At 48.4% G+C, this 16,277-nt stretch overlaps 1 protein-coding gene across 1 annotated transcript in view; it reads left to right on the top strand.

The window, feature by feature from the left end:
• Positions 1-14,817, top strand: part of LOC147886943 (uncharacterized) — a 37,935-nt gene extending 23,118 nt beyond the window's left edge. Inside the window, exon 4 of the mRNA XM_087394721.1 lies at positions 14,309-14,817. Coding sequence (XP_087250847.1) covers positions 14,309-14,387 — 79 coding nt within the window. The 3' untranslated portion in view covers positions 14,388-14,817. The remainder of the gene's footprint in view (positions 1-14,308) is intronic.
• Positions 14,818-16,277: the final 1,460 nt, after the last annotated feature.

The following is a 16,277-nucleotide window of genomic DNA, read 5'->3' as shown; positions in this document are numbered from 1 at the left end:
TGTTAGTTGCAACAATTTCTCTGGCAGGGCATTACAGTTCCATTCTTTCTTTTGACTACTATCCTTAGGCTAGAAGTAATAAGTTCTACACCCACATTTTCCTTCAAACAAACTTCCATGGGAGCATCACGTTCTGCATCCAAATGTTGGCCTAACTTCCTTGAAATCCCTTTTAGCACTAGCTCTCAAAGCTTAACAAGATTGCGTAATAAATGCAAATGGTAGTTTTAAAAGACTCCCTATTAGAATTAAAATTCAGAACTTATAGAAGCAAATAATATTGTAACAAAGAGAAATTCGTCTACATGTAGCTTGTGACTGAATCTTATGTTTAGACAAAAGATGACCAGATTCATCAAATGATGCCTAGAACAAGGGGCTTTCAAGGTGTGCTTAAAATTTTGACTATACTAATAGAGGAAAAACTATGCGAACATCAAACTTTAACAATTGGTCAACGCCGGTGCACATGGGCACATGAACATGACTTATGGATCGCTGCCATGTTGGCAGCATGAGGACTAGCCATACAGCAACAAAACGGGCTGGAGCATAAGGAAGATGTATTGGAGTGTCAATCTAAGCAGTGATTTGTTTGGAGAAATTGCTTTAGAGCACAAAACAACAAACACTTACAAGTATTGGACTGTCAGTCCAAGTAGTGGATTCGTTTGGAGAAATTGCTCTAGATTGTAGAGCTGCAAGCACTTAAAAGTATTGGACAGTCAGTCCAAGCAGTGATGTGTTCGGACAAATTGCTTGAGAGCATAGAATTGCAAACACTTGCAGTTCGTTTGAAGATAGAGGAGCAGCTTGTAATTGGTTGTTATTCAGGCTTATCAACCTTGTTAAATTCCCAGCCATAGTATTCAGGTCGAAAACGTAATGGACTACCATTTTGCTTTTTTTTTTTTTGCGCAAAAAGTAGTGCTAGTTATATTACTTGAAAGCGAGAGTACAAGAAGGCCTAAAGGCCAACGGGCTGCAATCACAAAACGGATTCAGCCCGAGGAGTCAAAATGCTAAAAACAAGCCTCTCAGGGCATAATCATCGGAGAGTGGACAAACAGCCACGGTGGAGGGGCGTAATGCCACCGAAGACTCTGAGTAGAGTGCTGGAAGAACAACTCCCGGTGGTCCCAGTCGCGAAGGAAACGTCGTCTCTTTTCCTTCCTTGCCCGGGACTCTCCCTGAATCTGATCCCACTGACCCTTGAGCGTGTGAACGATCGTGCTCCAAATGTCTGCTAGGGTCTGGGTAGTAGCAGAAGTCTGAGCTCCTACAGTCTGCGCGCATCTGGAAGTCCAGATATGCTAGCCTGCAATGCTCCCTATGATCTCCCAAACTGGGTGCCGAGGCATCGCTCCTGCATCTGTCTCTGTCAGATGCCAAGGGAAGCTGTCCATGTATGCCCAGGTGGCCTACGTGATGAAAAAGACGGGATCCTGTCTAGAGAACTCATAGGCCAAGTGATGTTCCGTCTCAGTGCTGCACCAGCAAACAGCTCCCCAAGTGATCGGTCCTAGCTCGGGTGTAGCCCTCGCTAAGATCCCCATGACTCCCTTCCAAACCGTCTGCGCATGCGAGCAGCTCCAAAGGCAGTGCTTCAGGGATGACTCCTCCTGAAAACACATATGGCAATGCCCCTCCTGCCCCATTTGCCTCAGCCAGCTGCCAACTGGAAGCCCCTTGTGTGCCACCATCCAAAGGAAGTAGGAGATCTTTCTCGGCCGCCAGCTAGCCCAAAGAGTCTTCCAGAAAGTGCGAAGAAAGACCAAAGATATCCCCTGGGCATACCACCTATGTGCCTGTGTGGGTAGCCCGCGTTGGAGAGCCCCATTTGCACGCCGACTCGTGCGCGCACTGTAAGAAAAGAAGGGGGTAGGGTTCTCGGAGGTCTCCGATGGTGGCCAGTGCCACTCTCCTGGGTCCCACTCCACCTCTGTCAAGGAACGGCCCTCCCATATCCAGAGTCTCCAATCCTGGTCCTGCATAATCAGGGGGTCTATATGCCACGTCTTCCCTTGCAGCCCTACAATGTGAAGGCGCTGCCAAGGAAGCTGGGGGTCGATCACGGCCTCTTTGCTCTGTAGGCGACTGTCATGAGTGACGGAGAAGAAGTGTACCGAGGAGTCCGAGAAGAGGCCTGCTACCACCAAAGGAATGCCTCGTGGAGTGAACTGTCCTAGCCACCTCTCATCTCTCGGGAAGAGCTATCGGGTGACTATGGGAATCCTCCAACCTGCAGGAATGGCAGCATCAATCTCCGCTCGCGGAGCCTGGAGCCCACGTGTCGTACCTATTGCTGCTGCCAGCTCGCCTGGGCTCAGCTGGCTGTAGACGTCCCTTCAAACCCGGAGCGAGCGCGCGGGCCCACGCGCCCAGAGCGCCCAAGGGATATGGGATCTCTCTCCAAGCTGGCGATCTGTAACATCTGTCACCTGGCTGCTCCAGATCAGGGGCTGTCTGTCTATCTCCTCTCGGCAGCTAGGGGGAACCTGGGAAAGGCTGTGCCGTAATGTCCTCCAGACCGAGATGAGGCTACGGAGGAAGGGGGAACGGGGCTGAGTCAAAGGAGCTGAAGTGAAGATCCATCGGATAGAAGGCTGCCACCCCCTCTCTGGGGAGTACACGCGCTGAGACCATGCTGTAGCAAGAGCTTCCACGTCTGCCCTCCTGGGGTCAGACCGCGGATGACTAACTTGCCAAGAAGTGCCTGACTCTGCAATTCTAGATCTATGATGCCGAGGCCGCCCTCTGTCTGGGGGAGAATGACCGTCTGCCAGGCGACCCTAGCTCTGGTGGTGCCGGAACCGTCTGAACCAGACCATATGAAGTTCCGCACCAGTCTCCTCAGCTGGGCTACACATGATCTCGAGAAGCACCAGCAAGAGGCCACACACCAAGCAGTGGCAAGAAGGACGTGGTTGACCACAAGGGCCCTGCCTGCCAAGGAAAGCCGAGCCGTGCTCCAGAAAGCAAGCTTCTGTCGTATGGAGGCTAGGATCGTTAAGAACTGTTGAGCCGGTGTGATGTCCAGGCCTACCTGGAATCCCAGGTAACGTGTCGTCTGTCCTCTAGGGATCTAGCGAACCCCCAGGAAAATACCCCACTGTGAGCTGGCTCCCGGATCCGTAAGAAAACCAACTGACTTATGCTAGTTGATTTTTGCCCCAGCCGCAAGGCAAAAAATCTCTAGGGACAGTCTCACTCGCTCCAGTGACTCGACATCATCCTGCACATATAGGGATGTGTCGTCTGCATACTCGGAGTCCAGAAGCTCTGCATCATCTCGAATAGGGAGACGCAAAAAATAGGAAGAGGTAGGGCGCTAATGGACATCCCTGAAGCACCGAGCGCTCGAGTGTGAATCTCTCCCCCATCCTGCCGCTAATGATAACCCGACTGGAGGCTGATTTGTAAAGGCTAGCAATACCTCTGATCCACTCGTCCGGGAAACCAAACCGAGAGAGAGTACCTTCCAAGAAGGACCAGTCTACCTTGTCGTACGCCTTCTCAAAGTCGAGAAGGAGTATGGCAAGGTGCTAGCCACTGTGCTGAGCCCATTCCGTCGCCTCTGAGAAAGTGAAGATGTTGTCCAAAATGCTGCGATCTTGGACAAAACCAGTCTGGGTGTCATGAATCAAGTCGTGTAGCAGGGGGCGGATGCGGCTACTGATCATCTTGGCGAGGATTTTGTAGGCGGTCGGTAAAATTGGCTTTTTGGGGTGGGGATTCTTAAGGGTGGTGTGAATGGACTTTAAGTCCAACTCAGGGGTTTGAACCAAGGGCGCCACTGTCTGATCTCCTGACGGTCCCCCCCTTTGGGGATGAGGCAAATCTAGCCTGTCGCAAGGCTCTCTGGCATCTGCCCGCTGGAGAAGATATGCTGGAAGGCTGCGAACAAGGGCCGGTGGATCTGCTCCCAAAAGGTGGTGAAGAAAGCTCTAGAGAGGCCATCCTCACCTGGGCATTTCTGCCCATCAATAGCGCTCACCGCATCCTGCATCTCCGCCACGGTGAAAGGGGCGAGAAGGGCGTTGCTCATGCTGGGCTGCACGAGCCGCGGTGTAGATCTCCACACCTCCTCCCTGCAAATGTGGCCACGAGGGTTTGGGGGCTCCTGCTGGAACAATGATCTGTAGAAATCTGTCGCCAAGTCTCGTACCTCGTCTGGATCTGTCCTGACACTACCATCCTGCACCCTAAGAGAACGGAGCTGTTCCCCTGTTGACCTCTGACCATGAGTCCTGAAGAACTCTCTACACATCCTGTCGCCTTTCCTAGCCCAGAAGGACTTGGAAGCATGAAATGAGAACTCTGAGCGACGCTGGGTGATCTCCTCTAGCATGGCTCGGGCCCGAACCTCCTGCTGTCTGAGCTCCTTAGAGCCTGGAGAAAACTGATGCATCCGCTGAATCGAAGCGAGTCACGTCTGAGACCCCTCTCCCGCGCCCAACACTGCTATCTGACCTGAATCGCCTCCTGCTGGCAGATGAGGCTAGACTCAGCAAGCGCCTAAGCTACCTGTGCTGCCATATCCCTGGTGGGGTCCCAATCCTGCTCCCACAGGTCCACTATCCTGCTGTGAACCGCTGCTCTGGAGTAGATGGAGTCTGGGATCTGGCATGAACGTGGAGGTGAGGAATGAGAGGCTGAGTCCAGGACTAGGATGACTGGGGCATGGTCTGAGAGTGTCGTCCCTGGAACCACTCCTGACTCTCCTCTGCAAAGCGCCCAATCGCTGACATAGAAATGGTCCAGCCACTCCAGAAGTCTGCCTCCCTCCCTCCTGTAACCCCAAGAGAAGTCCAGACTCCCGGACCATCTGCGAAAGGAAGGCTCCCTCCAACTGTCCCGACCTCCCACTGCGAAGAGGAAGGAGTCCCAATCTGCTTGCTCTGCCTGAGCTACACCGAGGAACTCTGGGCCCCGTCCTTGCTGATCCTCTAAGGTCTCAAGGTTGTTGAAGTCCCCTCCTGAAGTCCCCTCCTACAATCCAAGAGTCCATCTCTGGCAACAAGTCTGTCAAGGATCTCCAAAAAACGGCTCTACGTCTGAGATCGGTCGGGGCGTAGATATTGAGGATGCCGATACGGGATCCCTCAATATGCATGCCCACCCAAAGCGCACGTCCTGGGATCAGAGTGCCAAAACCACACACATGCTAAACTAGAGAAGCGTCGATGGAGGTACAGACACCCCCGCTCCTCCCCTGCTCGCCAATCGAAGGTTCCCAGTAGGTGTGGGAGCGTCCTGTGAGGACCTTCCCACAAATACTGGTCTGAGAAGCCGAAAGCTTGTGTTCCTGTAGTAGGAGCACATCTACCCTTCCCACCAAGGCTGGCTGGAGCTCCTGTCTGAGTACCATCTTCCTGGGGCCACGGGTTCCTGATGAGTGGAACCCGTTAACGTTCCAAGAGATAATGCATATACTCATGAGGAGGGAAGGTGGGCCACAAACAGTTGTCTGCTTGCGGTCGATGTCAAAGTGGTCAGAGGATGTCCTGTGTGGAGACGAAGGCGCTTCTGTGAAGGTTTCGAAGGAGAGGCTGGATCATCGGACCCATCCTCTAAAACCTTCACAGCAGAGGGGAGAGGCCCTTCGTCCCGTGGTGGTAGGCTCTCTCTAACCAGCTCGACGCCTCTGCCAAGGAAATGCTGTAGAAGCCCGCTACCTCTGAGGTCCTCCATGGGCGAAGCCCTTCCGTGTAGGCCCAGCGGTGGTCTAATAATGACCAAGAGTCGAAAACGTTTGGCGTTGTGGCGCCAACGCAGAGGAACATCACCCTCCTGCCACTGCTGCTGAAGAAGCTCCGCTGCTCTGCTACCTATCCAGTCCTGCACCTGCTCTTGGGATTGATCTCGTATCGTCTCCTAAACATTTTCAATCGTCCATTGCTCATTCCCTTCACTGGAGATAGTGAAGGAATAGCTAGGACCATCGTGTGGGGCAAGGACGGACACCTTACCCTCCGCCCCCTTGCGGAGGAAGAAGATGCTGATGTCTAGGCATGCATGGAAGGAGCCAATACCCGCTGCATCCAAATAATCCCAAGGACCTGCTCGATAAAACTCCAATGGAAGAGCTCTAGGAGCAGCCCTTGGGCATGTTGGGGTAAAGGCACATTGCCACCCTTTAAAAGTTATGACCCCTATGATTGTCTTAAGACAGTCATAGGGTGAATCCCTAATCCTAATAAAACCTATGAGTTTGTGGTGTGGCTCAACACATTTTGACACACCCACACTTCTTGTGTCTCCCTCTCTCTGTCTCCATCGTTCCACTCCCCTCTCTCACTCCGGTCTACACCTCCCTCTACCCCTCCCTCTCCCCTCGGGCCTCGTGCCCTCAGCAGCGAGCAGGGCAGCAGAGCGCGTACGCAGCGCGCAGGAGCAGACGCGCGCAGCAGGTCGCGCGCGAGCAGCTATAGCTGCAGTAGCAGCTAGCTGCTGCTAGCTGCTACCTGCTACCCGGCGGCCGCAGCCAGCGCGCGCAGTCGCAGCACCGGCCGCGCGCAGCCAATCGACTGGCTGCAAGGAAGCAGCCGCGACCAGCCGTACAGCCAGCCGTACCGGCTGTACGGAAGCCGTACAGTCAGCCGTACCGGCTGTACGGACGCCGCGACAGGCAGCCCTCAGCCAGACCTTCGAAAATTTTTTTTTGGGGGGATCCGTGCCCTCGCAGGTACAGAAATTTTGAAATTTTTTTTGGGGGATCCGTGCCCTCGCCAGTACAGGGTACAGCAGGTACACTGTGCAGGCACAACAGGTACTTGCAGGTACAGCAGGCATAAAAATTTTTTTTTGGGGAAGAAGGAAAAAGGGAGAGCACTCTGCTCTTTTGCGTGGTACTTGCAAGTACACGCAGGTACAGAAATACAAGGAGGTTTTTTTCTTGATGCATTTCTGAATTTTTCAGTTCTAAAACTGTGTGTTTGAGGTACAGCAAGTACACTCGTGTCCCTCGTGCTTGAGGTGACTAGTGCCATAGTGTGTGGTGGTTGCACAGTTATTTTGTTTCGGGAAGGTCAGATGCCTTAATTTGCAGAGGGCTTTTATGCTTTTGCTGAGTGCAAATCTCAGTTTTCGGGTGACAATTTCAAAGGGCTTTTGCTTGGAAGTGTATGCCTTGAGGCAGTGTGGAGCCAGGGTGCCTACATTGGTCTTGTTTCCGCAGTGTACTCAGTGACATTTCTTGCAAGTCACATTCTGTGTACGACACTTTGAAAATCTCAGTTGAGCCACGCTTGGCCAGGGCGCATCGAGTTTACTCGGTCCCTAACTGTCCATCGTTGACAGTGCTCAAAAGATTTTCTTTTCGGTGTTTGTACGTTGGGATCTGTGTTGCCACTGTGCACACAGGCAGTTTATGCATTACTTTGTCAGGTGAAAGTGCCAGGAGAGCGCTGTATTTTGTATGCTACCTCAGTGTTGAGGGTGTTTTTCACTTGGTACAGGTGTCAAATCAAGGGGCTTTTGCCCAGATTTTGCTTGTGAGCACTTGAGTTACTGTTTGAGAACTTCAGATGCCTTTTATCCCCTTGGCAGAAGGGTGATTGTTTGGGATTTGTCCCATACTTTGTTGTAGGTTTTGTGACAGGCTGAGGTGTTTGGAGCCTTTTTCAGTGGACAAAACAGTGTATGACAAGTGTTTTATGCATATAAAATCAGTGCAATACCTCATCTGAGGTGGGAGAAGTGATCAGGACATCAGTGTTTTGTGTTTCGTCAGATGATGTTGCACTTGTAAAGCACTTGTGGAACAGCTGCAGCATTCTGTAGTTACTGTTTTATGCCTATTTGAGCACGGTACAGTGTGTCAAAAGGTACAGTGACTGGAGGGAAAATTTTCTGTTTTTGCTGTAGATTTTTTGACAGTAAAAAACAGCACTATTGTGAGTGCTCCTGGCTCTCGATAGAGCAGGTTTTTTGAGAAATCAGAATTTTATTTAGTCATTTTTTTGACTTACAGGGAGTTAGGCACTTTCCTTGTCTGATATGGCATCAGGGGGAAGTGAATCCACAATACTGAACATAAAGAAATTGGAAGGGGCACACAATTATGCATTATGGCCAGAACAGTGTTTGAATGTACTTCTGCTAAAGAAGATTTCTAAGCCCATAAGGGTGAAGGGTGTCAAGCCATCTGGGATGGCAGATGATGAGTGGGAGGAGCTTGATTTGTCCGCAAGGGCAGCTATCATGCTTACTCTCACTGATTCTCTTGTGTTCAATGTTCAGGCAGAAAAGACCTCTTATGGCCTATGGCAGAGGCTAGAAGAGTTGTATGCCCAAAAGAGCTCAGCCAGTAAGGTTTATTGGTTGAAGAAGCTTGTCGACCTTCGCATGAAGGAAGGTACAGCTATGACCTCACACTTCAGTGAGTTCAATGCCATCTTTACACAGCTTATTGCACAGGGATTGAACCTTGATGAGGAGTTCAAGGCTACTTTCTTGTTGTGTACCCTCCCTGAGAGTTGGGACACTTTTAAGACAACCCTGTCTAATTCAAATGTTACTCTTATGTATGCTGATGTGGAGAGCTCTCTTCTCATGGAGGAGATGAGCAGGAAGAATAATGCGGGCAGCAAGTCTTCCAATGCTTTGCAAGTACAAGAAAGAGGTAGGACTCAGCAGAAGGGGAGATCTGCTGGCAAGTCCAAATCCCGCAGTCAGTCCCGTGGCAAAAAGGATATTGAGTGCTTTTACTGTGGCAAGAAGGGACATGTGAAGTCTAAGTGCTTCAAGTTTATACGGGATCAGAAAGCCAAGAAGGTTGAGACAAAGGATGCAGGCAGTGGAAGCAAACGCAAAGGCAAGGCCAAGGCAGATGACTTGGATGTAGTGAATGTTGCAGCAGAGGACAGTGACAGTGACAGAGATGATGTATTATGTTCTTCTGCTGTAATTGCACATACATTGGTTGTTGATGGCCATGACATGCACACCTGGCTCTTGGATTCAGGTGCTTCTTTTCATGTTACTCCTCATAGGGAGTGGTTTACTTCCTACACAAGTACTCATGGAGTTGTTCACCTTGGGAACAACTATGCATGTCAGATTGCAGGGATTGGCAGTATACAGATAGTATTCCCTGACGGACGCATATTTATGCTTGATGGTGTTCGCCATGTGCCGCAAATCAAGAAAAATCTGATTAGCACTGGCTTGTTGGATGACAGTGGTTACCACACCACATTTGGGGATTCCAAATGGGTGATTACTGATGGCCAGGTTGTAGTGGCTGAGGGTTATAAGAGTGATACCTTGTACCCTCTTTATGTTTCCAGTGTAGGTAATCATGTTGTTGCCATAACCGAGCTGCCGAAGGTTTCATTGTGGCATAGCCGGTTGGGACACATGTCCGTTAAAGGAATGCAAGAACTGTCACGTTTGGGTTATCTGCCGTCTCTTTCATTTTCAGATTTGCCTACTTGTGATCATTGCATTTTTGGAAAGCATTCTATGACTCCTCATAAGAGGAGAACTCCCCAGAATAGAGCACCGCTTGATCTAGTGCACACCGATTTGTGTGAGATGCCACAGCTATCACTAGGGGGTGCAAAGTATTTCATTACTTTTATTGATGATGCCACACGCAAAGTGTGGGTCTATTTCTTGAAGCATAAGAGCGATGCCTTAGATGCTTTCAAGAAGTTTGTCGCTCAGGTTGAGAATCGGACAGGACGCAGGCTGAAATGCCTCAGATCCGATAATGGGGGTGAGTATGTGTCACATGATTTTGTACAGTTATGCGAAGCTAAGGGCATTAAACAGGAACTCACAGCCCCTCATAATGCATCTCAAAATGGTGTGAGTGAGCGGATGAATCGAACTATTCAGGAGAAAGTTCGATGTATGTTGTCTTATGCTGCATTGCCCCATGGCTTTTGGGCAGAAGCCGTGCAAACAGCAGTTCACCTAATTAACAGGTCGCCGAACAAGGCTTTGGAGTTGAAAGTGCGAGAGGAGGTGTGGTCTGGCAAGCCACCTTCATATAAGCACTTACGTGTGTTTGGCTGCGAGTGCTTTGCTCATGTACGCAAAGAACTGCGCACCAAACTGGAGCCAAAGTCTTTCAGATGCATCTTCATGGGTTACGGTGACGAAGGTGAAATGGGGTACAGGTTATGGGATCCTGTCAAACGGAAGATTATACGCAGCAATGACGTCATCTTTAAAGAGGATTGTGTACACAGAGAACCCATGCAATCTGTGGAATACAGGAGGGTTGTTTATGATGATGTCGGACAGCAAAGAATGCCCATTAATATGCAGCAGCAGGCTGCTGTTGATAACCCTGTTCAAGAGGGTACACAGGCTGAAAATCAGCCAGACAATTCTGCCAATGATGCACCACTGGATATGCCAGCAAATGGCGCTGTAGAACAGCCAAATATGGTGGTACAGCCACCCGTCATGCATGACGAACAGGCTAGACAGCAGCCTATTATGGAACATTTTGTTAGGAGGAGCACCCGTGTACAACGGCCTCCTGACAGGTTTGTTCCAGGAGCCAATAATGTGGCTGATTTTATCATGCTGACAGATTGTGGTGAGCCTTCCAGCTTCAAGGAAGCTATGGGAAGAACAGAGAAAAGGAAGTGGGAGAAAGCCATGCAGTCAGAAATGGACTCCCTACTTCAAAATGATACATGAGACTTGGTGCAGCTATCTGCAGGCAGAAAGGTTTTGCCATGCAAGTGGGTTTACAAAGTCAAAGTGGATTCAAATGCTTTACCGAGGTATAAGGCCAGATTGGTTGCCAAGGGATTTAAGCAGGAGAAGGGCATTGACTTTGATGAGATCTTTTCCCCTGTAGTCATGATGACTACTCTGAGAGCAGTGTTAGCTCTTGTTACTCATGAGGACATGGATTTATGTCAGATGGATGTGAAGACTGCTTTTCTTCATGGAGATCTCCATGATGAGATCTACATGAGTCAGCCAGAGGGATATGCAGTTAAAGGGAAAGAGCAGCTTGTGTGTAAGCTCAAGAGGAGCTTGTATGGACTCAAGCAGGCGCCAAGGGAATGGTACAAGAAGTTTGATGCCTTCATGCAGTCCCAAGGGTATCATAGGTGTGAGACCGATCACTGCTTGTACACCAAACGGGCAAAGGATGGCAGTTTGATGCTACTCATTCTATATGTGGATGACATGCTGATTGCCAGCAAATCTCAGCAGGAGATTAATGCTTTGAAGAAGCAACTACTGTTTCTGTCACAGGAAGAGTACATTGGCAAGGTACTGCAGAGGTTTAACATGGAGGGGGGGAAGTCTATTAGTACCCCGTTGCCTCCTCATTTAAAACTCAGCAGTAAGGACAGCCCCAGATCAGATGATGATAAGGCTGAGATGGTCAAGGTTCCGTATGCATTTGCAGTTGGTTCTTTGATGTATGCCATGGTTGCCACTCGTCCGGATATTGCTTTTGCAGTGGGAGTCATCAGCAGGTATATGGCAAATCCAGGCAAGCGGCACTGGGAAGCAGTGAAAGGCGTCTTGAGGTATCTCAAGGGTACCAAAGACTTATGCATATGCTATGGTAGGCAGGATGCATTGGTGCATGGTTTTACAGATTCAGACTATGCAGGGAATGCAGATAACCGGAAGTCTACTACCAGTTATATTTTCACATTTGCAGGAGGTGCTATATCATGGGTGTCTCGGTTGCAGAAATGCATTGCACTGTCAACCACTGAAGCTGAATATGTTGCAGCCACTGAGGCTTGCAAGGAAGCAATATGGCTTACTCGGCTGGTGGGAGATTTGGGCATTACAGGAGATATGCGAGTTTTGCATTGTGATAGTCAGAGTGCTATCATGTTGGCAAAGAATCCGGTCTTTCATCAGAAGACCAAGCACATAGATGTGAAATACCATTTTATCAGGGAGGTACTGGAAGACAAGCGGCTTGAGCTTGTGAAGGTGCATACTGATGATAATCTTGCAGATTTGCTCACTAAGAGCTTGCCTACAGAGCGGTTTGCACATTGTCGCCACATCATGGGATTAGGATGAGACCATTCTTATTTTATGGTCTTGTATACAGTAACTGTATATTGCTGTAATTTTTATTCTTTTCTCCCCTTTAGGCACATTGGCCTTTAGGTGGGAGGTTGTTGGGGTAAAGGCACATTGCCACCCTTTAAAAGTTATGACCCCTATGACTGTCTTAAGACAGTCATAGGGTGAATCCCTAATCCTAATAAAACCTATGAGTTTGTGGTGTGGCTCAACACATTTTGACACACCCACACTTCTTGTGTCCCTCTCTCTGTCTCCATCGTTCCACTCCCCTCGTTTCCCTCACAGGGCATGGGGACGAAGATGAGGAGTCTGAACTAGAGAGAGGGGTGCTGGCCACCTGCGGGGAAGGGCCTCTCCCCTCCGCCGGGCTCCTCGATGTGACTGTCCTCGAGGTAGAGGGTGGACTACAACTAGTCCCTGATGTCTGCTCGTGAAGGGGAGTAGCCAATGACTCTCCCATAAACGGATGTCTGGAAGAAGTCCGTGGCGGCCTGCTTCACCAAGGAGACCTGGTGCTCTGTCAATGTTACGCGATAGGCTGATGGAGGGGGGGGGGGGTCCGTCTGGGCCATCGGTTCCTAGCACGAGGCCGCCATATCGCATTGACTAACTGCGAACACTCCGAGGCGGGGGAAGGGGAAGGAAACGGAAGGGGCGGGAATGGGGGATTAAGGTGGGGAGGGAAGAAGGAGGGATGGAGAGGTATGGGGAAACGGGGGGGGAGAGGGTGGTGACGAAAGGGGATGGCGGAGGAAGGAGGAGGAGAAAGAGAGGGGGGGGGGGCAGCGCAGCGCAGGGGGGTGAGAGGAAGGGGAAGAGAGGGTGTGGCAGCGCTGCATGAGGGGGGTGGGGAGGAGAGGTGAGGAGGGGAGGGAAAAAGGGGGGGCAGCGTGGCGCAGTAGCGGGGAGGGGCAGGAGGGGGCGGGGGGTTTGGTAGCGCCACGCGAGGGGGTGGGGCAGGTGGGGGGGGGGCTGAATGCGGAGAGGGGAGGAGCAGGAAAGGAGGAGCGGAGCGAGGGGGGAGCGATGGGTGGAAAGAGGGGGAGTGGAGCGGGGAGGCGGGGTGAGCAGAGTGTGATGAGGGGGGAGGAGAGGATCGACGGGCGGAGGGTGAGGAGAGGGGGGCGGATGGCCGCGCGGCAGCGGCTGAGAGGAGGTAGAGGGGAGGGCCGCGCAGTGCACGAGGGGGGGTAGACGGGGAGCGGAGGAGGGAGGGAGTTCGCAGGAGCTCCACGCAAGAGGTGTATACTGGATTCTGCAACTTGGTGGGCTTGGGTGCCATTTTGCTTGGATGCTCATGTCCCTTAGTTTACCAAACAGTTTCTTCTATTTAAAAAAAAGCAGCTAACCGATGAACAGATGGTAAGATTAAGAAAGAGAAAGAAAAATCGATAGCAATAATAGGCACACTTTTTCCTAAGTCGTCGTCTGGCAAAAAATTGTCAATTCGCTAAGATCCACTTTACTAATTACACTTTGCTATTCATTGAAGCAGAAGTTTCTACGAAATGCTCTTTTGCTCCAACACTTGATACTCTCCCATTCCAAGATAAGGTTAATGGGATGCTTTATTTCAATCAATGTTCTCCTGTCCCTAGTGATTGTACAAGCAACCCACTCGTCAGGTCGGATTTTGATTGCTCAGATACCAATGTCAGATCCCTCAATCACTCAACTTGTTTGTCACTCTTTTGTTATGCTCAGATGTACTACCGTATAGAGGCTTGCTCACCACTGAGCCGTGGCGCTTCATCCATGCCTCCATTTGAGACATTTAGAAGCACAAATTCTACCTACCTCCAAGCCTAGTCTTTCCAATCATGTGCAAGTCTACTAAGGAAGTCTACTAAGGACAATTGCATACTCAGGCACTACTAGCCTTTAAGCCACTTAGACATGCTAAGCCAATGACCACTGTCTAGCCTCTTAGTTTCCTAACCAAAGGCAACCTTCTAAAGCACAGGTGGCTCAAACTACTGCCAGCAATGGCCTGCCTGCAACAGTTGCAACAGATTTTGTTCACAGTTCCTGTGTTTACTCTCCTAGGGGTGGCGAAATGGATGTGACTATATGTATGGACATTATGTTTGACCTTTGTCCCTAATTAGTTTCGGTATTATCAGGCACGAAACAGTTTTTGCAAAATTTTAAAATAGGAATGTATTTTGGAAGAAGTATTTATCATCTGTCAACGAAAGGTTTTCTGTTTCTTCTGTAATTGCTTTTCTTATCTGCTTCGAAATACTGATTGATCAAAAGCACATAAACACAGGTTACTGTATCGCATGTGCAAATATTACCGCGATATACAAAAGCTTGAAGATGATGCAAAGAGGCTCAAAGCAGATTGAGTTGAAATTGAGCATGATACTACTGTTTCTTGCATTGTAGGAGCCCTTCATGGCCTCCTATCCATCTCCTGCAGAAAGTGGTTTAACGGCAGGCATATATAGTACGTTTTCAAAGTGATTGCTAAAGCTAATGCACTTCAACTCATTGTTCTAGTTTACTAATAGGACTGAGACTTAAGATATGAAATAAGTTGTGCAGAGTAATTTTTTTGTTGTCACCACAACTTTAGAGTTCTATGAAGCCATACAATTTATTTACAGGAGTTGGTGCACTCTTCTTGCCCTGAGGCACTGATTCAATTTCCTGATTCTATAAGGGGTTGTTTGTCAGAAGTGTAATTTATTTGTAGTGCTGTTTGAATCTTACATTGCTTCATGAAGACAGCAGGAAGACTTGCATGGGACTGACGTAGGGTCTGCAGGAAATTATAGTCTAGGCTTAAAACTGATTGTGATCAATGACATGATGCTCGAGTGTTTGTCTATTTGAAAGACACACATGCACAGATTCTTATGATTCTTCTTGACTGCATGCTTATTTGAAATTTTGCCTGAATGTGTCATTTTTGGAGAAATTTGCATGCCACCTAGGGCTAGCTAATGGCAACACACTTTAGCAAGGGATGTAACTAGATTCCCTCTCTTAATGTATTAAATCATCACAAATGGAGTAAGTAATCAATCTGTTTGAGTTGGCAATTCTGTCTTTTGGAAGGTCTTGACTTCATTCCAAAGGCCTTAGACCACCACCATATGTCATTCTAAAAATGATGCTTAGGCTAGATTGAGTCATTGAAATGTTCTACTTCAATTGAGTCCTTGATCAGAACATTCTATGTCATGCCATCGTCCTTCTAGAGTCTCATGCGAAAGCATGTGCTAGGTCTTCCACTTAAACTTTCAATTCTTCTATAATTTATGTCTTTCTTCCTGTACATAAAAGAGAAGTACATAAATTCTAAAAATAAGAAAGATTCCAATTCATACGTCAAAAATAATCTTAAGAAAATCTTAACCACCAATATCATGGGGAACCCTATTATACTTTCCAAATCTCAATATAGTCTACAAGCATCAATATACACATCCTAATATCCCAATTCAGAAGACCCATTAAAAGATGTCACTATCAGGTTTCATCTTTCTCTACCTTGAGTATGTTTGATAGCTTCTTCTTGTAAAAAGATATGAAAGAGTCTATGCATATCCTAAAATTATTAACCAAGTATATAGAATATCATGTCTTCTAAGGTCTAGGGATCTCAAAGATTTGGACTGAAATTCCTATCTAAACATAAACAAGCTATAGGCTTTAGCTATATGCTTAGGTTAATCATGGGCTCCACTATTGGGGATGTACCTCTCCCAATAGGGTTATCTTGAGACATTTGTCCTTGAGATATTCTAAGGATGATCAACCAAGCTCTAACCCACTTTCTTTCTTAAGAAATTGCTTATCAAAAAGTGTCTATATAACATTGATATTTGATCACCAGTTAACTACCACTAATCAATGTCTACAACATTTGACTAGTCGGTTTATGAAGTACATGCATTTGGTAAGCCCTATGACTCTTCCCTAAATGATATCATTTCCTACGATCTTTTCATCTTGTCTAGGATGGAAATATTTCTTCTTGGTATACTAGTGTATTCCTAGGGAAGCGAAGAAATATTTCCTAGGTAGCTATCACAAGGTCTAGAGTATTCTACTTAAACAATATTGACTTGATAAACATTCAACCATATGATACTAGACATACACTCTTAGAGACCAAGAGGGTTTGCACGCTTGCTAGAATTGAAGATACTAAGTCATATTGATATACTAACAATTACTACCTTTATGAAAAATCAATCCATACTAGATTGGACATTATTGGTTTCTCA

The sequence above is a fragment of the Dipteris shenzhenensis genome, chromosome 23 (assembly GCF_047967505.1).
Source record: "Dipteris shenzhenensis isolate YYH24624 ecotype China chromosome 23, Dip_SZ_1.0, whole genome shotgun sequence".
NCBI lineage: Eukaryota > Viridiplantae > Streptophyta > Polypodiopsida > Gleicheniales > Dipteridaceae > Dipteris > Dipteris shenzhenensis.
The sequence above is the reverse complement of the archived record's forward strand: the minus strand, read 5'-3'. Positions and strand labels throughout refer to the sequence as shown.